Genomic DNA, 24,687 nt, shown 5'->3' on the forward strand with positions numbered 1-24,687 from the left:
CAGAGAACAAGTAGATGGTTTCTGTAAGTACTGAACTAGATAGACGAAGGGTGATGATTTCTCTAGTCTTAAAAGTAGATCGTCAGTTGTAGTTGGTGAGAGGTAATAGATATTTCATGGATTTAATTGAAAATTGAGATGCGTGAAAATTGGTCTGAACTTCATAGTCATAAAAATAAAGATTGTGAGTTGCAGAATACTCAAAACAAGTTCTTAGTTTCAATTGGTTGAAGAAAGTGATTGAACATCACTTGGAGGTAAATTGAGGTACTTCCCTAAATGTAAGGGTATAATGTGCATATTATCCTGATGTATGAGAACAGCGCAAAATATGATATTTTATTAGTATTTGTATTAGGATGTTGGTATGAGTTATTCTGAGATTTTTCTTATATAATGTTTAACTTGATATATTAGAAGTAGCATGCATTGCATAGTTTATAAAAAAAGTAGTTTACAAAAATATCCTCCACAAATATGATGGAGATGATTTTAATTAAGGGATAATTGTGTCCAGAGGCGAACCCAGGATTTGAGCTTGACAGATGCACCTTTATATTTAAACATAATAATTGATAGTACCAAAGTTCGACATATAGTTCTTTGAAAACTTAATATTATTAAATATCATTAATTTGGTTTAATATGATAAAAGAGATTATTCACCATATTTGAATTCGATGCACTTTTATATTTTCAACAATAATAGAGAGTTTTTGAAAAATAGAAAATCTGAGAGATTTATTTGCTAAATGGTTGCTACAAGAAAACGTTGGATTTAAGCCTATTTCAAACTTTAAATTGCTAATTTTAAATAGAAAATAAGTCAATGATTAAAAAATAAAAGTAAAATAAATATTATATAGTATACGATAGGGGGAATTTACCTTTTGAAATTGAAGAAGAGCTTGTATTTTGGAATAAAATTTAAAATACATAAATAATGTGTATGTCAATGTTGTCTGGGGAGAGAGCAGCAGTAATGTTGCAGCAAATTGTACTTGAAAAAAAGAGCAACACAATCAGTTGTCTTTGAGGGTGCACAACATATATTTAGTTAAATTTACTGGTATATATACAAATATACAACCTATATATACAGAGTTTTTCTCGAGGCTAGCGGGTGTACGTACACCCTCTACTCTATATGTAGGTCCGCCTCTAATTGTGTTTTTAATCATATTAATACATGCATTAAAATTTATTATATTACTAATATCATTGATTTTCCATAGCATTTTTTTGAACACTTTAATACCAAATAAAATATATAACTAATACAATTAATAAAATAAATAAATAATACGTAAAATTAATGCATACATTTTGTTTTAAAGATTGTTTTTAATTGTTTGCATGCAATTTACTTTAAAATGAATTAAAAAAGACCAAATAAGATAAATAAATTAAAATAGAACAAGTACACAACTTACTAAAATTCACGTGCACCAAAATCACAATTTCTATAGTAAATTCGCCCCTATAATTGAGACAACAACAAATATTCCGTTATTAAAAATAGATACTACCATCGCTCAATCCCTCCACAAATTCAGGGCTCGTTTGTTTGGTAGAGTGTATAAGAATAATGCAAAATATAGTGTATTAGTATTACTTGTATTAGTAATGCTTGTGTTAGTTATACTTGCATTAGTTATGATTATATTTTTTCTTATGCAGTATTTGGTTCAATATATTAAAAAACATGAATTACATAATTTCTAAAAAAAAAATTTTTTTTACGTAATATCCTCAATATATATGTTGGAAAGGATGAGAATTTTTTTTTTTTTTTAGGAGTAATAGAGTCTTTAAGCATATTAATGCATGCATTAGATTCATTGCATTACTAATGCCATAGATTTTGAGGAATTAGTAATACATACCTCAATACTCAATAGAATGTATAACTAATGCTTGCATTAGTTATACATAGGGTAAAAAGGTATACCAAATAAGGTACTACTAATACACATTAAACTAATGCATACATTAACATTTCAATACGCTCTACCAAACCATCCTTCTTTTTCTTAAATTGTGATTGCACAAACGTAGATACATGGATATCTTTAACTCAAATACTTTAGAGAATATTTAGTGAACATAATCTATTGAATTTGATGGTTAAATGCTATTTTCCATAAGCTCTTTGAATCGAGGAAGGAGTATATTTATTTGTGTTTGTACAAATGCACATATTTATTTTCACGAGCTATGCACTGATTAATATCTAGTTGCTTAATCTCATTAAAAAAAATTTGACCAATAAAATTAGGGGGCCTCGAGTCAGGTCAAATGAATTAGATTAGGGTGTGTTTTGTTTTTTTAAAAAATAAGGTACTTCACGTTGATTTGAGTTCTTCTGTTAAAGAAAGGATTTGACCAAAAATATGATATCGAGAGTAAATTTGACCTAAAAGTACGATAAGGATATATTTAGTCAATATTTTAATAGAGAATCCAAATACGGCGAAAGTATATTTAGTTAATTTTAATTTGATCATTTTTTTAAAAGAATAAAAGTGTAAAATAGAAAGTACCATCATTTTGATCACTCCAACCAGTTGCTCACACTGGTTCTTGTTCAACATCATTGATCATCCTCAATTTCCACTATGCTATACTACTAAACAATCCATCAAAATCATCAGATCTAGAGTTCATTTTCCAATTACAATTAAAGTGATTGCATCAGATGAAATTTTTTTCACCTAAATGAAACATAAATAAAGCAAGATTTCGACCAGACACGATCACAATTTACAAATATAATTCCCATAATATTGGAAGGTAAAAAATTACAGTTATAGAGAGAGAAAGAGAGGATGAAGGAGTTGTTTGGGGGACCAGGGAAAGTGAGTGGATTAGTATTGAGAATGGGACAGTGTGTATTTGGTGTTGCTTCTATTGCTGTTATGGCTTCTTCTCATGGTTTTGCCACTTGTACTGCTTTCTGGTACTATTATTATTATCTCTATTTCTCTCTCTTATTTATTGATTTGTTATTTCTCTCACTTATTTGTTGCTTTGTTAGTTTTCATTATGTGGTAGTAAAATGAAATGCAATTAGTGGAGAATTTAGAATTTCTAGAATATGGGTGTGCTATTAGAGGAGGAGGGAAAATGTATGTAGGGGTGGAACTAGGTGTTAATTTGTGGTGCACCGGCATCCGTTAAACCCGGTGTAAATTGGGTATAATTATGTATGGTTACAACTTACAAAGGACATGATTCTTGATAGGAAGGTGTGGAGAACGCGTATTAGGGTAGAGGGTTAGTAGGTAGGAGTACGTCCGTAATAGTAGGGAAGTGTGCTTTGTTTGTATTTGTGCTTGTTGTTTCTTATAGTCTCTTGTTCGTGGTGTTTTGGTGATGTCTATGATTTCGAATAGCTTGCTTATAGTATTACCTTGTGGGTACCTTATTTTTTATTATCTAGCGGTGTGATATTCCTTTTTGTTGTTGGCTTTTATTTTTTATTTGTTATACTGTTATATGTCCTTAGCTGGGGGTCTATCGGAAACACCCTCTCTACTTCATCTGAGGTAGGTATAGACTGCGTACACTTTACCCTTCCCAAACCCCACTTTATGGGAATTCACGGGGTATGTTGTTGTTGTTTATTTAAGAAATGTATAAAAATTGATATATGTTGGAGAAAAGCACCCATTAAACTAAGAAAATAGTTTGGTGCTTTGGTTTGCAGGCAGAACCTTAAGGCTTTGGGTATCGATATATGTCTTCGAACCTTCTGAGCACCCACGACCCCTACATCCTAGGTCCGCTGCCAAATGCATGAGATGGGAACTGATCCTTAGAGGACTAAGGGGTCATTAGTTAGTTGGTTATAATTATTTAGGTATTAGTTATGGGGTATTAGCTATTCCATTTTCTATTAGAATAATATGAACTTTAATAACTGTTTTGTAATGATTTTACTTAGAGTCTTGTTTTATCAAAAATAGACTCTGTAGCTTGTAGTGATAATGGGTGTACCATTAAAATAGAAGGACAGAATGTATCAGGTGGAAATTGATCCTTTGGCCTTAATGGGGTCATTGTAATGCAAGTATTAATTATCCAAATTAATTCAATTCCCAGTACAAACAAATACTAGGCAATTTCTTCCCATTTGTTTTAGCCTTGGGGATAGAGTTACCTGGTACATGTTGTTGGTGTGAGGTGGCAAGTATCCGTGGAATTAGTTGAGATGCGCGCAAATTGGTGCGGACATAAAATGAACTGTAATAACTACTTTGTTATGATTTCGCTTGAGTCGAGTTTTATAGGAAATAGACTCTTTAGCTTTTAGTGATAAGGTCTGCCTACACAAGACCATCTTTAGATCCTATTTGTGAGATTTCACTGTTGGTGATAAAATGAACTACAATTAAATGCACACTCAAACATATACATATATAATGGGGCCATATTTATTGTTGGGTTCTTTTTTCTTTTGGAAGTTTGAGCATTTAATTTGTGAAAGTGATGTCTATAGGTGCAATTTTTGCTGCATTTAACATTTTGTGTTAGTGGCAGTTACTTTTCTTTGTTACTGCTCTTTTATAAGAATGCTCTGTCATGCCCTTTTATAGTATTTTGCCATGATTTCCTCAATCTCAATTATTTTTTTCAAGTTGCTTTGATATGCTTTTTCTTGAGCCGAGGGTCTATCAGAAACCACCTCTCTACCTCCCAGGGTAGGGATACGGTTTGCATACCCTCTACTTTCCCCAGACCCCACTTGTGAAATTACACTGGCGTTGTTGTTGTTGTTGTTGGTAGTTCCTTTCTTTGGTTTGGTAGAGTAAGGGGCCTTTTGTATTTAGTTTCATCAGACATAGCAAAGCGCATGCTAGATTTGTTAGAGAACTTCTAATAGACTTGTTATATATTTAGCTTATTTTTCATTTTTATTTTACTTAGAATGACGAGGATATAAAATGAGCTTAAATGAAAGAAGTGGGAGTGATATAGTCAACCCCACCATGTTTGGGACTGAGACGTGGTAGTTATTGTTTGTGGACGTAACAAAGAGTTAAACTTTCTTGAAGTATGCAATAGAGGTTTTAAAGTGAACTAGCATTGTATATAAGATAACATCATTCAATCAATGTGAGCTAAGATTACATTACATCGGTAGATGTTGATGCTAATGCCTATTTTTGGTAGTTTGTAGATTTATTGGAAATATTATCATCCTTAGGCTATTATAGCGTGAGAGAACATGCCATTCCTAGTACCAAGTTACTGAATTTACCTCTATAAGTATTCAACATCCGCCTTTCTGTTCTCTCTTCGGAAAAATAACGTTGTGTCCATTTGAATGCTGAAGCTTCTAGTCTTTGGCTTCTCCAGAATGTCTCGTACAAAAGGTTCTAGAAAATGACAAGTTAAAGTAGTTTAAAAGAACAGCAAGGTGATATTTTGTTCTCTGAATATTGGAAAAACACATGTTTTCAGACTTAAAACACTGACTGCATTAGAGGTTGATTTCCTTGGATTAAATGCATTTATGATCCATAATGATGGTATATAAACCTTATTTCTCGTGTTTGTACTTCGATTTTATTGGTTTTTTTTTTGTTATTGTTACTAATGTTGTGTCATGCTTTCTGTGGTATTTGGTCATGGCTTCTTCATTTCTGTTATTTCCTCTGCCGAACTGCTTTTATCTGTGCTTTGTTGAGCCGAGGATCTATTAGAACCCATGCAATTCAATAACAAATTGAAATAATAGATTCATCTTAGCAGCTGATGAATTAGTAGTTGTTCTTTCGCAGCAGTTGACTGGACATATAGGGTAAAGCACTGTTTCGGTTTAGGCCACGAGCCTCTCTACCTCCGGGGTAGGGGTAAGGTCTGCTTACACCTACCCTCCCCAGACCCCACTGCGTGGGATTGCACTAGGTATGTTGTTGTTGTAATGATGGTTCCCTTCAGCAAAGCAGGACTATTGGACCAGATTTAGCAATTACCTATAATTTGATAACAAGTTAACCTGCCTCACTTTTGAGAATCTATAATATTAATCGTTTTACTTTAAAAGCGTGGTTTGGATAGTTGTTATTGAATGCTTAGTAAATCCATCGTGGGCTAAAATTTCTGACGAAATGCTTTGAAAGTATATTGTGTTGGCCATTACTACTTTTCAATGTGTTTATTAACTTTCATGTTGTTTCCATTTTACTATCTTTTGGCTTGGTCTCAGATGAATTTTCTTTTCGAATGATGCTTAACCTTAACACTGATCTGGACGCTCTTCCTTAGTCGTAAAGTTGCTTTGCCTTTGACAATTTGCTAACCAAAATGTATTCAGCTTCATGTGATGATTTCTATCTCTTTTGTTGTTCAACAAGTTTATAGATTGCTCATGCTCCAACTGCATGGTTTTCTTGGTTCAGCTATTTAATTGCATCAATGGGGCTGCAAGTAATATGGAGCTTCTCACTTGCCTGCATGGATATCCATGCCTTACGATTAAAGAGAGATCTAAGGAATCACATCTACCTGAGCCTGCTCGTAGTTGGTGATTGGGTAATCTTCTCGCTATTTTTATCTTCTATGTCATGCATAGATGCTTATCAATGTGAAGTGATTAAATTCTAATGCAACATAAAGATAACAAAACTAGAATTCTATGTTTGTCTGCTCAGTACATATTCTTTACATTATCTTTTTTGCATTCACACCAATTAGGTGAGAAGGATTTATATATTTTCCTTTTCTAGTTAATCAATAAAAGAACTTATCGTCTACGAAATACATCAATGTCCCCTATCAAAGGAAAAAAAAATATTTGGGGGTAGAGGGTATATGGTGATACATGCAGCTGTTATATAACTTAGACATGACTAATGTGGTTTCCTGAGTCTACAAATGTTTCCAAGTATAATGGGAATCTATTGATGAAAGCACCCAAATTCGAAGTTGGAATCATATTTTCCAGTTATAAGGAGGCTGAAAGCTAGTTAGCACTGTCAGCAGCTGTTTTCGTACACGACAACTCAATCGCAACTCCTAAGACAAGCATAGTAAAGCAGGATCAGGATTACATGAATCATGCCATCATTGGATGGCCAGAGTAAATTTTTGGATACTAATTTTAGCACTTTGAAGGGGAGCGCCTTGGAGTAACTGGTAAAGTTGCTTCCATGTGACCAGGAGGTGACGAGTTCAAGCCTCGGAAACAGCCCCTGGCAGAATTGCAAGGTAAGGCTGCGTACAATACACCCTTGTGGTGGGGCCCTTCCCCGGACCCTGCGCATAGTAGAAGCTTTAGTGCACCGGGCTGCCCTTTTTTTAATTTTAGCACTTTACCTAATACAAGTTGTAGTAGAAACCAGCAAACCAGTCTATAGGTTGTATTTGAAATGTGATAATGCTTTTTCTCTCTTTAATATGTTTGTTAATTCTTTAGTGTGTAGTACAATTATTCTCTTTTTGCATTAACATGTCATGTCGCACTTTTCCAAAAAAAAAAAAAAGTTAAAAAAGACGGAAAAAAGCACCTCATATCGCTCATGAAGATCCCAGGTTGTATCCATTCCATCGAGCTTTTTGGAGTCAAAAGAGTCAACTTCATTGATTTATTATGAGAGAACAGACTTACTTCATTGATTTATTATGAGAGAACAGACTTATGGTTAGTGTGAGTTTCCACTTACCAGCACACACATTGCAATGTTCCCCTGTTCCGAATGTGTCTCTAAATTTCTAATACCATCAGTTTACTACTCATAGCACTGGAATAAGATACCTGTGAACATGTTTTCTGGATGATGTAGCTTGATTAATGCATGAGAAGAGAATGGACGTGGCATGTACCTTTTGGAAACATGTGTTTTCTTGGACTCAAATAAATTGTTACGTTATCCTCATTAAATTTCTTTGAGCCAAGGGTCTATCGCAAACAGTCTCTCTAGTCTCTACGTCATAAAGGTAGGGGTAAGGTCAACGTAGATCCCACTCTCCCCAGACCCCGCTTGTGGCACTATACTGGGTAATGTTGTTGTTGTCGTTAACATATGCCTTTGAAAGTTCTCATATCAGGGGAAGAAGTTATGGTTTTTGGTAACTGCATCAAATAACAGATCTTTTGAGAGTGACTAGTAAAATGATATTGTTGACTCTAGTCTTGCACATATGTGAGCTTCTAGGAAATAAGACTGGTATCTTCTGCTGGATCAGTTGCTATATTTTTGCAAAATATTGAATCCTAGCAATTCAGCATTTTTAGTTGTTTGAAGTCCCAATTGTGGTGAATCTTTGAGGTCCTACTGGAGATACTGGAACAGTACATAAGATTAACATGGAAAACCAGCATATCTAATCCAACTGCTCTATTCATTCGATCAGAACAAGCCCTGTGCTAAAAGAATAGCCAATTCTGACTAAACCGAAATCATCCTAAATTATCCTTTATGCATCAGCATAGGTAGTTTTAGACAAGCCAATGTACTGCTGATCGTTGACTTCCTTAAAGTGAAGTACTTACTCTTGTCTTCGACTAACAGACATCTCAGTAATGGGCACTGTAATAAAGATGAGTGTTGCCGATTCTTGATAGTCCTGTTGCTGCAAGAAAGCAATATAGCTGCTCACTTTGTATGTCATTTCTGCACATATTTTGCATTCATGTTGTAAATATTATCATGATGCTGCAGGTGACAGGCATTTTATCACTTGCTGCTGCATGCTCATCAGCTGGTGTGGTAGTTTTGATTATTAAAGATACAAATATGTGCAAAGCCAACCCTAAACTTTCCTGCCACATGTTCCAAATTTCTGTTGCTTTGGCTTTCCTCTCATGGTTCTTCCTTGCCATTTCTTCCTTCGTCATGTTTTGGCTCGCGGCCTCTGATTAAAAGTCCATTCTCTACGCGCTACCACATTTTCGTATGGTGATGTGGTTATTATCAACTTTGACAACTTATGTACAGGAAGTAGTAACTATGTTTTTTTCCACTAGTGGCTTGTTTCTTGGTAATTGTTTTGAGGTTCATCATATCTGGAAATGAACCTCTTCTCATTAAAACCATTTTTTCTGGTTCTGTAATGTCGTGGATACATGAAATAGGATGCCATTTAATACCTCCTATGTTATCTTTGGTTGTTTGTCATATTTGATTTTTGACATCTTAATTGTTAAACCAATTCCCTTGCCTAGTTATTTTCTAATCAATCCAAGAGTGAAGGTATAAATTGCTGAAATCTCCTTGAAAACCCATAAACCATTTGGGAATGTTGCATTTTGGTGCTAGGCAACAAGTGGAGAAACACTGCTCTCAAGGTTAGTCATATCATATGTGGTGCTTGCTTAAGAAAAATTCTAAGGAATGGTTTCCCCAACTGAAAGAAAGGTGCAAGAAAACTGTTCAGGATATGTCGGAAACAACCTCTATACCTCACAAGGAAGGGGTAACGTCAGGGGTGGAGCCACCTTTAGCACAGGGAATTTATCCGAACCGCTTTCGACGGAAAACTATACTATTTATACATAGTTAAAATTAGCTTTAAGTATATATAGTTGACGTTGAACCCCTTTCAGCTAGTTCATATGTTTACTTTTGAACCCCTTAGTAAAAATTTCGACTCCGCCACTAGGTAACGTATGCATATATTCTACCCTCTTCAGACCCCGCGTGTCATATTATATTGGATATGTTCTGTTCCCAAGAAAGAAACTTTTCCCTATGAGATTCTGCATCTAAATTATGCTGGTCTTACGACTGCTAATTGAGGCATAAGATATATCAGTAACTGTATTTTTGATATTTTTTAACAAAGTTTTCTTTCTAGTGTTTGATCAATAAGCAGTCCTCACAAAATATTAAAATCCATTCCCAAAACAAATTATCCTATAATTGAAGCAAATTTTGTTGGCGTTTGAATGGCTAACGATCTCCATCTCTTGAAAAACTTAAAAAATATACCATTTTCCCCAAGCCCTCGTTACAAAACTATTTCTACAGGACATGTTGACAAATTCTTGTAGTAATTCTTGTGATGTTCGATCCATTTAATTCATTAAACAACGATACCAGTACTGGTGAATCTTTACGGTTAAATTACCAGCTACTAAGCCATTTAATGTTAAATTTGTTCTTGTAATGAAGTATATTATTTGTTAAAACCATTTGATGTTAAACTGCACCAGTACTTCATCTTTGAAAACAATATGATTGCAGGAATTATTTGCACCTTATAAAGGGGCAAAAGGTTAAATTTTAATTAACCATAGGTTAAATGTGCTTCCCTAAATAATACAACGATCAAAATCCAAATTCACAAATGATTGAAGTGCCAAAAATGCAATTACCCTTCCCAGAAACTTAAAAGGATCGCCGATATAATGTTGGGAGGAGGATTTTCTAGGCTAATTATGCCAGTAAACGCCAACAAGTGGACCGGCATTTGCTTGCCTATGAGTCATTTATTGTATACATGCAAATAATATCAGCAGTGAACAGCAGGAATAATAGACTTTGCGTAAAGCAAGACAACTGAAACTAGCCCATGAAATTTTCAAATCACCATCATACATATATGCACAGAATCTAAACATCAGAGACACAAGATTGATAAATTACAAGAGTCTAACAGACAGACATCTGTCCCCGAAAAGAGTACCTTCGATACATTCAGAAAATCCAGTAGCGAAGAGGATTTACACCGTAGACTACGTTGACATAACATGATTGACTATGTCTCTTTCTTTGCATGTTGCTGCCAGATGATGACCACTTTATTCTTGCACTTAAAGAATTGACTCCATGCCTAGTATTGTATATATGCAAGCAAACTACTCTATATACCATATGCATATATCGTAACCTAACCAAACTGGTGAATTGGCATCAATAAGATGACTAGAGAACCAAAGGCACCTAACCTAACAAAACTGGTAATTTCGCATCAATAAGATCGAGTAGTTCAAGTAGGCGGTTCAGCTAGTAGAAGTGTGTGCCACCATCCACAAGCAACATTTATCGGTACATGACCATCCATTGAGACTTGGGATGGAATATTTCGATCGATCACATCACCCAGTCCAAGCTGCACAAAGATGAATGTGTTCATATGTTCATTAAGCCCATAACACCACTTGTATAATGTCAAACAATTGAACTTAACAAACTAGCAAACACATATAACTCTACCTGACCATATTTGTTCCAACCCCAGCAGAATACTTTGCTATCACCTTCACAAAACAAACAGGAAAAGTGTTAGACGGGCTAAACAAAAGAAGAAAAGACGAATAAAGAATACATTAGGACGAACAAACTGTTAGCCGCTACTCACTTTACTGAGTTCAAATGTTACACTAAATAGGATATTTGTTTAACTAATAAAAATGAATACTATAATTAAATTCAACATCTTATGAAAAATTAATTAGATGAGTATCAATCATATTTTTCCAATAAGTAAATCAGTTTCTTCTCCAGTTTAACTGTATCTCAATATTTATAGAAATATTTCTTTAACAGAGTCTTATTTTAGTAGTATTTTTCTATAATATTTTAAGAGTATTTTTTTAATTAATTTGTACAAAGAAAAATATTAATTGATTGTCTTTCCATATATTTTAGGAATCTCATATATTTAGGAGTCTGGTTAATATAATAAAAATAATTAAATAATAAATTAAAGAAAATAGTGAAAAGACAATTTTGTCTAAAGGAGAACTTTAATGAAGGACAAAAAGTTCAAATCACTTTTCTAAGGTTTTCCCACGTAAATCACTTTTCTATGGACACTTTTAATATATTATAGTTATAGATTATATATTATAGATATACATATAGATTATAGATAGATTATAGATATAGATGATTGATAACCGAACTACTTATCAGAATGGTAGCAAAAAATAGTAACTGCCCCCATTTTGTTTTCACTTTTTCCAGTACTTCAATTTTGCTGTACCACCCCACTTCAAAGCATTTATATAGCTCAAGAAAGACAGTTTCTACATCTCTACAATCATATGTTGCCTATAGGAGAAATTAACTGAATTTCCCACACAAGAATTGATTCTTCCCCTCGGATACCTCAAGTATATATTTATGGTAGTTACAGATCAAATCAAGAAAGTCAACCATGATATCAGTGCTTAAACCCAAGTTGTAGACCATAATTAAAAAAACGAATTTGGAAAGAAAAATGGTAATGTGCTCGTTGAGCCAGTCTCGCTGAGGACCTTGTAGCAGTTCAAGCTTGTGCAATTATAAGTCTTTACAAGTTATTAATTAACGTACGAAAAGATTTTACGATGTCATGAGTTGAAACCCATCAAGTTTACGATGAAACAAAAAAGGCTCCCTCCTAAACACAATGACGAACAGCGACTCATGGCATCTGCATATTAACCTCTGAAACAAATTCAATGGAGGAAATAGTTCAACAGCAAAAATCATTTTCGCATTATCAAATTCACTCAACCAATTATCAGTTTGTGAACATTTCGGAGCACTCTTCAATATTGGAATTACTTTGATTGTATACTGACACTCATTTGTCACCTTAATTTTCGTCTGATTAGCCAATACATCCCCGCATCAATTCACTGAACATCTACACATTGTACGTTTAGCAGGAGAAAAGACTGTATGTTTAGCAGGAAAGAAGTTTTTTGAGAAGTCGATACGAGCCGTACCTGTGACTACGGCAGTATGGCGTGCTCCACAAGATACAACTTTCACATGCATATTTTCCAAACTTGGAGCATCCAGGAGTCGAGGTAGCGTCTGATACAGATAAAAGAAAAAGTTTATTACTAGATTGGGAAAGATCTGCAGGACTCTTGGTATAGTCCATAACATAGGAAAGCTACTTAAGGAGTAATTATCCTACTGTGCACTTATGTTAAAAGTTTATAGTGACAACCCTTGCCAGAAAAAAATCCCCATCAATAAGGACTTTGCTAGTATTTCCAATTAAGCAAACCATACATCATTGTATCATATGTTACCCAGATTTTGAAAGCCTCTTGTATTAATAGTTGTAACAGTACTAACAGAGGGTTGGATAGAAGTGAAAGAACCATAAAAAAAAGTGTACCTCAGCCTGCTCAGCACCAGTGCCTAACTGCCCAAATTGATTCCCTCCAAATGCATATACATCACCATCAGCAGAAGTACATACAGTGTGCCAGAGCCCTGCTGCTACACTTTCTATCCTGATGCCAAGTAATGAAGACACACACGTGGGACTTAGCTCATCATCCGTACTCCCTTGACCACACTGCAAAATGCAGCATCAGCACTTAACATACTATTTAATAAATAAAAGAATCTTATAATACATCAAAAGAGAACATATGATCATATATTGTCTAAAGTTACCATTAGTTTACTATGTCTTTCCTAAGTTCATAGAACCTTTAAGAAAATTCTTAAATTGAAACGAACCTTAGGCGATGGAAGAAGTGGAAACATATAAGCTTTGTTGTGGTCAAGTGTCTAGTGTTCAAAACAACATTGTGCTACAACATTCTGGATGCAAATTTCTTCTAATCCAGAGCTATTGGGTTCAAAGAAATAGTTGCCATAGGCATATATTACTTTGCTTTATACATATATGATGGATGTACACAAACACACGCATATGAAAAAGCAACAGGTTTAGTGTTTCATCAAGGAAACTGCCGCGCTTAAATTCAATATGGAATAAACTGATCCCAAGAAACTCACCTGTCCATACAATCCCCAACCGAAAGTCAACAGTGCTCCAGCATCTGCCTTGAAAATCAACAGCAATAAATTATAAGTAGAAGTAAATTATAGGACTGCAAGAGGGAAACTGTATATGATAATGTATTAATAGAGAACACATCGAAAGTATGAGAGCATCAGTCATATAAAGAATGCACATGCATATTCAACATGAAGTAGACACATTGCTAACTAATGTCCATTGTGATAAGCAAGTGCTGAAATGTTAGTATAACCAATTGATTGAATATCCCAGTTATCTACCCAAGAACTAGAATGCGAACCTGTAATTACTGCACTGTGTCGGCCCCCACAGGCAATTCTCTTGACATAATTCCCAGGAACTCTGAGGCCTTGTCCCTCTGACCCCAGGCATCCATGAGAAAGGCCCATAGCTCTGTCGTTCCGCAAAGAAGAAGAATCAATGCATGGCACAGGATGTGGGGAGGACACCATTCGAATCCTGGAGCCTAGGCCAAGCTGTCCTTCCCCTCCATAGCCCCAACCCCACACTTGTCCTATATCTAAAAGGAAAGAGTAAATGTTATCCTTCTTTGGAAATCTTTAACAATGTAACCATATGATTCATAAGGGGCAATGTCAACAAACTATGCTCCAGGAACCTAAGACACTTGTATGATGTATTGAAGCAGGTTTATCCAAGACGTACAAAATACCTGATAATGCCAAAGTATGCCGCCCACCAGCTGCTACACTGACAATCCGCACCCCTGGATTCAGTGAGACTAAACATGGCAATGCCGAGAGACCTTCTTCACACGAGGATGAGCTCTCAGCTGGTTTCTTAGCTGATGATACCCGTCTACGTTTTGCACCATCTTCTCCCCCTCTAGTCTCTATACCAGATGCTGCTGCAACCGTGGATCTCAATCCCTGGGGGTGAGGGCTTACTGTGATAAAGTTAATCTTCAAAATATTACTCTGTAAAATGTAAATAGCAGATTGTGCTTCTTTCTAACAGTGAAGCCAATCCAATACCTTGCTGTGCCGGGAATGAACTCTGCCCATCGCTTATTTCCTTGTCTTCTGCTGGCTCCCCAAGAAACTTTCCAGAAGGAATGCATTCCTTCCAACCCCATGTATAAACTTCTCCAGTTTCTGCATTTTAGGTTTGAGTAGTATGTCAATCCAAGGTTCCATAAACACATTACAATGAGGGATTATGAAAAAAGACAAAAAGAGAACCGATAAATCATAGAGCAAGACAAATATACAAATATTGGAGGCTAGAGCTCAATAATCAGATAAGAAATGGACATTGAAGCTAACAGGTACTGCAAAAGTTTTCAAATAAGCAGAAACAAAAGCAAGCCCAAGAGGGGGAGAGAATGGCATACTAAGGGAGAATCTTATGACTTCAAGAAAGTCAGGTGTATGCTGCAAGTCAACTTCAAAGTGGATTTGTTGTGTGAAGGATGTCCATGACCCATGGCCGCCTCGAGGGGTGACGATTTCCGGGATGGTATAAGGAGACAAACAAACCATTCCTCGACTAATGTGGGACACTTGACACCCTGACCCACGCATGTCAACTAGGGCATGGATAACATAAGATAGTATGAGGGCCCAACATCGGGACACAAGATAGCAGGTATGACTTTGACACTAATGTCAAGATAAGAAAAGCACTTTGGACCTAACTCAATCCTAAAAGCAAGCTCAAGAGGTTAAACAACCTACCCCTCAACTAATGGGGGGCACAGACATAGTCAATCTTATATCTTTGTCAACTTCAAAATTATGAGTATCCGAATCCAGTGGATGAGGAGAATATACTGGATGTTGAAGTAGGTATACACATATTAATATCATCCCATGTCACAGAAAATACACAAGCTTCAAGTTGCTCCAAAATGAATGGCACCATTAACCTTAACATTGCTTATATACCTGTAATAGCAACACAATGTGCCCAACCCGCTGCAGCTTTTACTATTGAAATTTCTTCAGGAAGGGGAAAAGGCGCCGGGATTTCCTTCAAAAGTAAGAAAATTGAAGTTAACTTTTATGTGTCCCATAAAAGTAGTCATTGAGCTGAGTAAACAAAGTAAGTGAGTTACCCCATGTTTCCCTGATGTCAGATAGCATTGTCCTAAATCGTCCGTTGAACCCCATGTAATGAGCTTCCCGGAATCTGATGAAAGAGTAGTACAAACAACACAATAATTGCAATTTATGTTAGTCAAGTAGCTCAAATATAATAAGATGGGAAACCATAAAGAAGATCACTTGAAATCCAATTTAGGACTTAATGTAAACAAGGAAGAACTTCCAAGTTCTCCCAAGAAGTAGTCAATTAGAAATTCACCGAAAACTAAAGAGCCCCGTTAGGCCATGAGAAATATTCACTTTTTTCCGGAATTTTTTTTTCACGTAATTCAAAATGATGTTTGGCCATAAAAACTTCAAATACAACTTGTATTTGGAAAAGTGAAAACAAGTCTTAACTTGTTAACACTTTTTTCACTCACACTTCTCTCAAAAAAATTCAAAAACAACTCCAATTTATATTCATGGCTAAACACAACTCCAACTCCAATTATTTTTTGTTTTCACTGGCCAAACACCTACAAAGAGTTGATATCCAGTACTTCTCAGTTGAACAAATCAGCTACTCCCTCGACCCCAATATATGTGAGACTTCTCACTTCACGAGAGTCAAATATCTAATCTTTGATGCTAAATCGGATTAGATCAACTCAATATTCAAAATTAAAATTTAGATATTCAAAAACTATACGAAAAAGTACAGATTGTCATTCTACTCATGTCAATATGATGAAAAACACATTTTGAAACATTGGTCTAAGTCCATCTAGTTCAAATCTCGCCGTATAAATCGAGACAGATGGGATACTATAAAATGATCCAATATTTCATTTCAAATAATAGCCATAACTAAGAGGTGTTTGGGTAATCTTATAAGTTGGTTTGACCTGCTTATAAGCATTTTTTGGCTTATCCACATTTTGATAAACGCTGAAAGGGTTTATAAGCAACAACAACATACCCAGTGTATTCCAACAGAGTGGGTTTGGAAAGGGTAAAGTCTACGCAGTCCATACCTCTACCTCAGATTAAGTAGAGATGTTGTTTCGAGTAGACCCCCGGCTCAGGAAAAGTGTTTATAAGCCAAAAAAAAAAATTACTAACTATTTTCGTTTGACCCTTTTTTTACTATGTTGTTCCTAATAGTTTTCATAATCCACGAAATACTCATTCCGAAAAGAAAAAAAAACACACTCTACATTTCATTTACGTCATTCAACCTTTTCGATGAAAAAATGCTTTTAATTAGAGAGAACTACTATCTATCTTCACCAAACTACTAATCATTATCAATTTCAACAATTCTCGTAACTACTTATTTATAAAATCACTTTCTCCGACACTTGATACACATTAATTACTTTTAATCGGCTAACTAAAACATACTGTAACTACATATCTTATTTCTTTCAAGAAAACATCCCGAACACATGCCCAATTGCAAAGGCAAAATCTAAACATAATGCTACTACTATATCCAATTTCATCCTCCTCATCTATCCTAGTTTGGTAGACAAAGGTGGCAAATTTAACCCATGAAATCATAACCCGCTCAGCCCTTATTGCCCCGTTCATTTATTAACTCAATTCATTTAAATCATACCCATGTCAATCCATCCAGGACTAATATCTACCCCAAATTGATTCATTAGGAATCTCGCCAAAATATTTTCAAAAAAATATTATTATTTAATAGAGCTCGGAATGAGACTATCCGGGAGAAGGTTGGGGTGACTTCAGTGGAGTGTAAGATGCGGGAAGCACGATTGAGATGGTTCGGACACGTGAAGAGGAGGGGCATGGATGCCCCGGTCCGTAGGTGTGAGAGGCTAGCGTTGGATGGTTTTAGACGGGGTAGGGGTAGACCGAAGAAGTACTGGGGTGAGGTGATTAGGCGGGACATGGAACAGTTACAGCTTACCGAGGACATGACCCTAGATAGGAAGGTCTGGAAGACGCGAATTACGGCAGAGGATTAGGGCCTGTTCGGGTCGCTAATGTAGGGAGGTAATTGGTGGGGGTGTATTCCTGGTATGATTCCGTATTCAATGTTCTGTTCCGTGTTCCGTGTTCTATGTTTGTTACGAATCTGTGTGCTTTCCTCTGCTTTATATTCCTGCATTCCTGCTTTACTCTGTTTTATATTCCTTATGGCTGCAGTATCTATGTTATGTCATCTGCTTCTGTGCTGTACTATGTGTTTGTTTGATATCTCGTAACTTGAGCCGGGGGTCTTTCGGAAACAGCCTTTCTACTTCATCAGAGGTAGAGGTATGGACTGCGTACATCTTACCCCCCCCAGACCCCACAAAGTGGGAATACACTGGGTTTGTTGTTGTTGTTGTATTATTATTTAATATTTATATATAGTCATAATAACGAAAAATAATAATTTTAGAAGAAACTAAAAATTTTATTTAAAAAAAAAAATTCAGTAATAAAAACTTAATAAGAGTTGGACGAATTGGATTATAACTCGCATTTTAATCCATTTTAGCACAACTCATTTCAACTTAAGTAACTATCAGGCGAATCAATAACCCATCCATTTATTAACTTAGCTCATCTTGACCTGCCCAAATTCAACTCAACCCACCCATTCAAAACCTATAATGGCAGTTATCCCCAAATTTAGTTGAGGGAAAAAAATGTTAAACATACATTTTAACTTACCCTATTTACACGAACCCCTACCTTTACAAAGTAATTACAAAAATCCCAACTAATTATATATCTTCGTTACATGTATCGAGAGCTAATTATTTATCCCGACAGATTCAAAATCAAAAAAAATATATTGGGAGCTAATTATGTATCTTTACAAAGGAAAAAATATATCTTTGTTGGATGTATTAAGTATCCCGAGGGACCCAAAATTGGAGAAAATGAATCGGAAGCTAATTGTGTATATTTACAAAGGAAAAAATGTATCTTTGTTGGATGTATTATGTATCTTCGACAGACCCAAAATCGAAAAAAATATATATTAAGAGTTAATTATGTATCAAAGGAAAAAATGTATCTTCGTTGAATGTATCGGAAACTGATTATGTATATCGACAGACCTAAAACTGAGGTTTTCAGTAATCATGCAAAATGTGAAAATTTTTATAATTAAGTTACAAACTGTCAGGATATATGCTGTTTGCCAAAAAAAACAGAAATGAAAGGAAAAATACCTGAAATAGCCATAGCAAAGCCACAGCCGCCACCACAAACATCCTTCCACGAATAATTCCCTGCACCAATGTTAGATTCCTCTTGTGGAACCCTCACAACAATTGGAGCCAATAATGGTGACCTCTGTGGCATTGCTCCTGGTAAATACCCCCACATATACACCACTTTTTCCTTCTCCATTTTCACACCTAATCAAAAAAAAAAAAAAAAAAAAAGCTTCATTTAGAATTTTTATTTGTTATATTAATCCTTCACCTAAAAATACATATATTCAAAAAAATAAAAAATAAATCACCAATTTTACTTTTTTTTTCTTTCTCGAAAGAGAGAGAAACGTCACCTAATTTACTTACATTCATCCCACTCCTTCACTACAACAAGTGTGTGTTCTGAGGAGGGTAGAGTATATGCAGTAATTACCACTACCTCGTGGGACACAGAGAGGTTGTTTCTGAAAATCCGCGGACTCAAGTGTAGCAAAATCAAGTACAAAGGAGAACGAAACAGTGGAGGAAATATAGAAAATAGCAACTAGTAATCAAATCACACAACTTCACTAAATCCAAAAAAAAAAAGTTAAAAATTCAAAAAAAAAAAAAAAAATTAATTTTGCTACAATGTTTCTTTTTTTGAGAGAGACCAAAAATATATATATTCAATAAACCACCAATTTTGCTTTAATTTTTCCTTTTTTTGAGAGGGAGAATTTGCGTTTGTTGTGTTAATCCTTCACCTACAAAAACAACGTACCAAGTGATATCCCAAGTCTGAAAAAGGATAGAATATACGCAAAACTTACTAATAACTAGTGGAAGGTATCAGAGAGACTGTATTCGAAAAAACTCCAACTAAAGTATAGCAATTTCAATTACAAAGAAAAAGGAAACAACGGAGAAAATATAGCAACTAGTAATGGAATCACACTACCTCACTAAATCGAGAAAAAAAAAATCACAAATTTTTTTGTTTTTTAAAAATTTTTCTGAGAGAGAATTTTGGTTTGGTATGTTAAATTTCATCTCCCACAACTTCACTACAACGACAAGTAAAATTATGCCAGTGAGGTTTGAGGAGGATAGAGTACATGCAGAGCTTACAAATACCTCGAGCGAGGTAGGAGAAAATTTCCGAACACCCTCAGTCAAGTGTAGCAATTCCAATTCCAAAATTGAAAATATTCACAAATTTTGCTTTAATTTTTTTTTTATTTTTGCGGAGAGAATTTTTTTTTTTTTTTTTTGGTTAGTTATTGGTTTGGTTGGCGAAAAATGTTGGAAAGGTGACCTAAAGATTTTATGAGAGAGATTACCGAATCAAATACGAGCCAATAAGGATGCCACGTAGGATGCGTATGTGGCATAACGTACACGTGGCGTGATTTGGGCCGCTAAGATTTTAGGGGTGTTTATAGCCATGGGTGGACTGGAAGTTTCTGGAATTTTAGGCCTTACAGAAAGTATAGCTTCTAAAGATAGTTGACGTGTTTCACTAGTTGTGCGACACGTGTATGTGGTATTATTGGTTGCTAATCATTACATTTTGCCACGTGTCTCATATGGACGATTATAAAAATATGTATGCTCCCAATCAGGTTTAAAATCAAAAGAAGTAGACATATAAATTAACCGACGAAGATTCAACATCAATTATATATGAGCAAACCATCAAGTAACCTCCTAAACTATGACCAAATTTGCTATGACACGCTCAAACTTTACTTGAGTCCTATTATCCCTTTAACTAAATTTTAGCGTATTTTTGTAAAAAAAATTTAGCTGACGCGGCACCTTTGATAAGGGCCCAATTTTTATGTAATAAAGGTGTCACATCAGCATAAAATGGGTGGCAAAAATATGCTTAAATTAATTTCGGGGGTAATAGGACCTCTGTTAAGTTGGAGTGTATTGTAGCAGCTTTGACAATAATTTTGAGGTTACTGGATGTTTATCTCATTATATATACATAAAAAATAATTCTAACTATATATAAATAATATAATTTTTCGTTAAAGAGGATTTGAGTGAACCTTCAATCGTACGATGACTCCGCCCCTACTCAAAACTGAACATATAAAGTATGAACAATATATGACAAAAGGCCTAATATTATAAACATCGAATTGATTATATTAAAGAAATGAATTTCAAACATAACTTAATATTATAAGTTAGCTTATGAGGGGGGGAAATTGTGCAATTACGAAAAAAATTTAGATTCGGTTGAGTTGTATATCTAGATTAAGGAGTTTATTTCCTACTCTATAAATGATTGAGACTCCAATGCTCCACACATCTCTAATTGAACAACTGAAGCGTAGATAATATAAATATAGGACGGAGGAGTTTAACGTCAAAAGTGATAAATTGAAATTAATTTGACTGATCATATTAGAAATGTCTTATTTTTTGTTATTCTATATTGGTGTATTATTTCATCTTATTTTTTATTTTTAATACGTTTTTTTGTATTTTTTTGTCCTGAACTGAAAGTTTATCAGAAACAATCTTATTACTTTATATAAAGTTTTGTGGAAATTTACTGAGTATGTTATATTGTTGTTGTTGATCATACTGAAGAAATTAATTTTGTACTTAACTCAATATCAAACTAATTTATGAGAGGATAATCGTAAAATTTAATAACATTATTAGATTCAATTTAACTATATATATTAAAACCATATAAAAAAAAAATATGTTCCCTTTCTACAAAAGATTAGGACTCCAACTTTGTACGCTCGGAATTGAATTTTTGAAGCGTGAAAAATATAAGATGAATCATAGAGAGAATTGCACCAACTAATCTAAATTGTTAGGCTTTTTCGAATAGTATATCCACTCCTGCAATATGCTATATTCTGTCTTTTTGAAAAAGAAAAAAAAAATTATCAAATGCCATATTTTTCTTTTACCTACTATCTTTACGATGCTAGAAGCCACCAGAAAAAATAAATTTTAGCTTGATGATACATAATTTGTAATATAAATTTAAAATGTATTTGAATGAATGGACTTCCTTTGGGGATTTAAATATGCTTTTATACGTTTTACAAAGTTTTGCAAACAAATTAAATCACATAAACAAACACATACTTAATCATTTTCTTGCAAGTATTTGGGAAAAAAAAAATCGAGGATAAACTTAAATCAAAATTCATCTCATTTTATATAATGGTATTTGTTTGAATACAATATTAGTTTAATTTGTGTATTACGTTTATATTTGGTAGTGAGAAAAATTACATGAATTAATGTACAATTATACATCATTATAAATGAAATAATACAGATGTTTTAAAATTTAGTAATAAATTTGATTAGTACATTCGGGCCGCTACAATCTTGCTACACAGCTTTTGCCATACGGGTTACAAACCACACATGAAATGTAAACCGCACTAGACAAGTTCTGTGCGATAGAGCTTGACTCAGAATGCATTGAGCGGGGATTGATCTCGGGTAATCCGTGTGGATAACCACCCTCCGTACCAATTGATCCAACTCGAAGGGCAAATTCTTCAAAGTTGTAAAAGTATCCGCAAGCGACAATCATATAGTTGTATTCTAGGTAAATCTTGTTCTAGAGTCTAACCTTTAATGTAATAGCTTACAGAGCACACAAAATATGAACTACACGTTGCAAGTCTCATGAGATGAGATTAATCGAAAAATCCAAGCAAATAATATTGAATCGAGAACGTACATGTAGATGATATTACTACTATGTATAAGAGAGGATCTCCAACTTTCGTAGTTTTCACATGATTTTTTTTTTTTTTTTCATTTTATCCTTCAATGAAGGTTTAATGACTTTGCATATTTTCAACCATTTTGATAACTTGATTAATGATATGGGTTTTTTAAATGTATACAAGTGATGACTCGTACAAAAATGTGATAGTGACACCACAAAAGATCTATTTATCCAATCAAATCAAAAATTAATTTTAAAATTTTATAATGTTCTTTTATGTGGAAATAATAATAAGAGAGAATATCTAATTTTTTAATCCTCACAAGGAACTTTATTTTGTCTTTGTAATCCTAGTTGAAGTTTTAATAACCTTATAAGCTTTCACCAATTGAAAAAACATTTACAAAAGTATTTAGTTGAATTAGATTTATAAATAATTTAATTTAATTGCTATATTTATTTATAAATTAATTTTACTGACATGATCATATAATAATTTATAGCATTAACTGAGGAAACAATAATTAAGTTTATTCAACACAAGACAAAACTCAATTTAGATCGTTAAAGATTTTCATTCAAAAAATTTTAGTAAAATGAAAAGGAAAAGATTTTTAATACATGCATTTGTTTAAAAAAGTTTTTGTTAAACTTTTATCCCCCTCGATTTTAATTTATTTGTCTGATTTTAACTTAGCAAAAAAATTAAAAAAAATATATATTTTTACATTTTGTGAGTTTAAACTAAAGATATATAAAAAAAATCAAAATATCTTCTAATTTTGTAGTCTTAAATAGTTTCAAAAAAAAAAAAAAGAGATATTCTTTCTGAAATGAAGTAAAGAAAATAGGATAAAATATTAAAAATGAATATGTGATTTTTTATTCTAGAAATATTGAGAAATTACTAAACTACTTTCAACTAATATAATATTATATAAAAATAAATAAAAAGAAAAGTAACGAGAAAGTAGAAAAATTATTATAAATATAAATATTAATGTAGTTTGGAGTGAGTTAAGCACGGGTCAAATCAAACCAGTTGAATCGATAACCCCCTATTTACGAGATCCCCCATTCAACTAATTCGACCATTAGTTAAGTGACACGTCATAATTTTTTTACTGGTCTAAATTATTTACGTACTTCATTTATTTATACAAAAATTGAGTCAAAGTCAAGCACCGCCCTTACCACTAATTATTGTATTTGCCATGGGAATTAATCCCACGTGTAAAGCAGGATGTGGTAGGTGAGAAAACATGGGACTGTGAATTTTTATTTTTTCTTAAAAAAAAATAAAAGAAAAAAGAGATACCTTCTTATTAAATTTTTGACAAATTATTATATGGGTGGTTTGGTGCGAGGTACTAGAGTAAATAATTTTGAGATAAAATAATAGTTTTAGAATAAAAATTTTAATTCATCGTTTGGTTGTTAATATTCGGGATAACTTATTTCGGGACTAATAAATAGTATCAAGATAAGTTGTTCTCCATATTTGGTGGGATAACAATCCCATCATAATTTATACTTGGGATAAAACTATAAAATGACAAGATTATCCCCAAATTCATTACAAACACATTTCTCCAATCTTCTTCATCTCCTCTTAGTTCTTCAATCTGTAATTATTGTTTTTGAAATTGAAAAAATATTATTAATATCTACTTTATTATTTAAAACGTGTTATTTATGACAAACTAAAAAGACTAAAATATCTTATCTTGGAACGACAGAAATATATGATTAAGAAAAATTAACTTTTTATTAATTGAACTTTGCATTTTTTTTCATCCTATTGCTTGTGAATTTTATAAATTTATACGCTATTTTCTTATATAAAGGATCAAAATGTACAATTAACATATTAAAAATCAAAATATGTTAGATTCATATATAATAAGGATCAAAACTAAAATCTATTAATATTTGAGGGATCTAAAGTGCTACCGTTATCTCTCATGACCAATTCCTTTGTTTTCGATATAGCAAGACAAGGTGATGAAAAATGCCAACC

At 33.8% G+C, this 24,687-nt stretch overlaps 2 protein-coding genes across 5 annotated transcripts; one reads left to right on the top strand and one right to left on the bottom strand.

Annotated features, from left to right (window-relative positions):
- The first annotated feature begins 2,465 nt into the window (after positions 1 to 2,465).
- Positions 2,466 to 9,141, top strand: LOC107871193 (CASP-like protein 5B1). Of its 2 annotated transcripts, none has more exons than XM_016718031.2 (3): positions 2,466 to 2,959; positions 6,408 to 6,540; positions 8,670 to 9,141. In XM_016718031.2, exons 1-3 carry the CDS (start codon positions 2,829 to 2,831, stop codon positions 8,868 to 8,870), a joined length of 465 nt encoding a protein of 154 aa, XP_016573517.1. In that variant the 5' UTR covers positions 2,466 to 2,828; the 3' UTR covers positions 8,871 to 9,141. The 2 variants fall into 2 exon arrangements, with proteins under 2 accessions (XP_016573517.1, XP_047268648.1); XM_047412692.1 differs by lacking the exon at positions 2,466 to 2,959 and adding an exon at positions 4,547 to 4,703.
- Positions 9,142 to 10,495: 1,354 nt separating this feature from the next.
- LOC107871194 (ultraviolet-B receptor UVR8) lies at positions 10,496 to 20,256 on the bottom strand. 3 transcript variants are annotated; one of them, XM_016718032.2, is made up of 12 exons: positions 20,078 to 20,256; positions 18,974 to 19,162; positions 15,806 to 15,879; positions 15,636 to 15,720; positions 14,724 to 14,843; positions 14,402 to 14,635; positions 14,009 to 14,248; positions 13,704 to 13,747; positions 13,072 to 13,254; positions 12,668 to 12,758; positions 11,166 to 11,209; positions 10,496 to 11,061 (listed from the first exon to the last, which is right to left on the bottom strand). In XM_016718032.2, exons 2-12 carry the CDS (start codon positions 19,152 to 19,154, stop codon positions 10,939 to 10,941), a joined length of 1,419 nt encoding a protein of 472 aa, XP_016573518.2. In that variant the 5' UTR covers positions 19,155 to 19,162; positions 20,078 to 20,256; the 3' UTR covers positions 10,496 to 10,938. The 3 variants fall into 3 exon arrangements, with proteins under 3 accessions (XP_016573518.2, XP_016573519.2, XP_016573520.2); XM_016718033.2 differs by having other exon boundaries at positions 20,072 to 20,256; XM_016718034.2 differs by having other exon boundaries at positions 20,059 to 20,256.
- Between the last annotated feature and the right edge of the window lie 4,431 nt (positions 20,257 to 24,687).

The sequence above is a fragment of the Capsicum annuum genome, chromosome 5 (genome assembly GCF_002878395.1).
Source record: "Capsicum annuum cultivar UCD-10X-F1 chromosome 5, UCD10Xv1.1, whole genome shotgun sequence".
Lineage (NCBI taxonomy): Eukaryota > Viridiplantae > Streptophyta > Magnoliopsida > Solanales > Solanaceae > Capsicum > Capsicum annuum.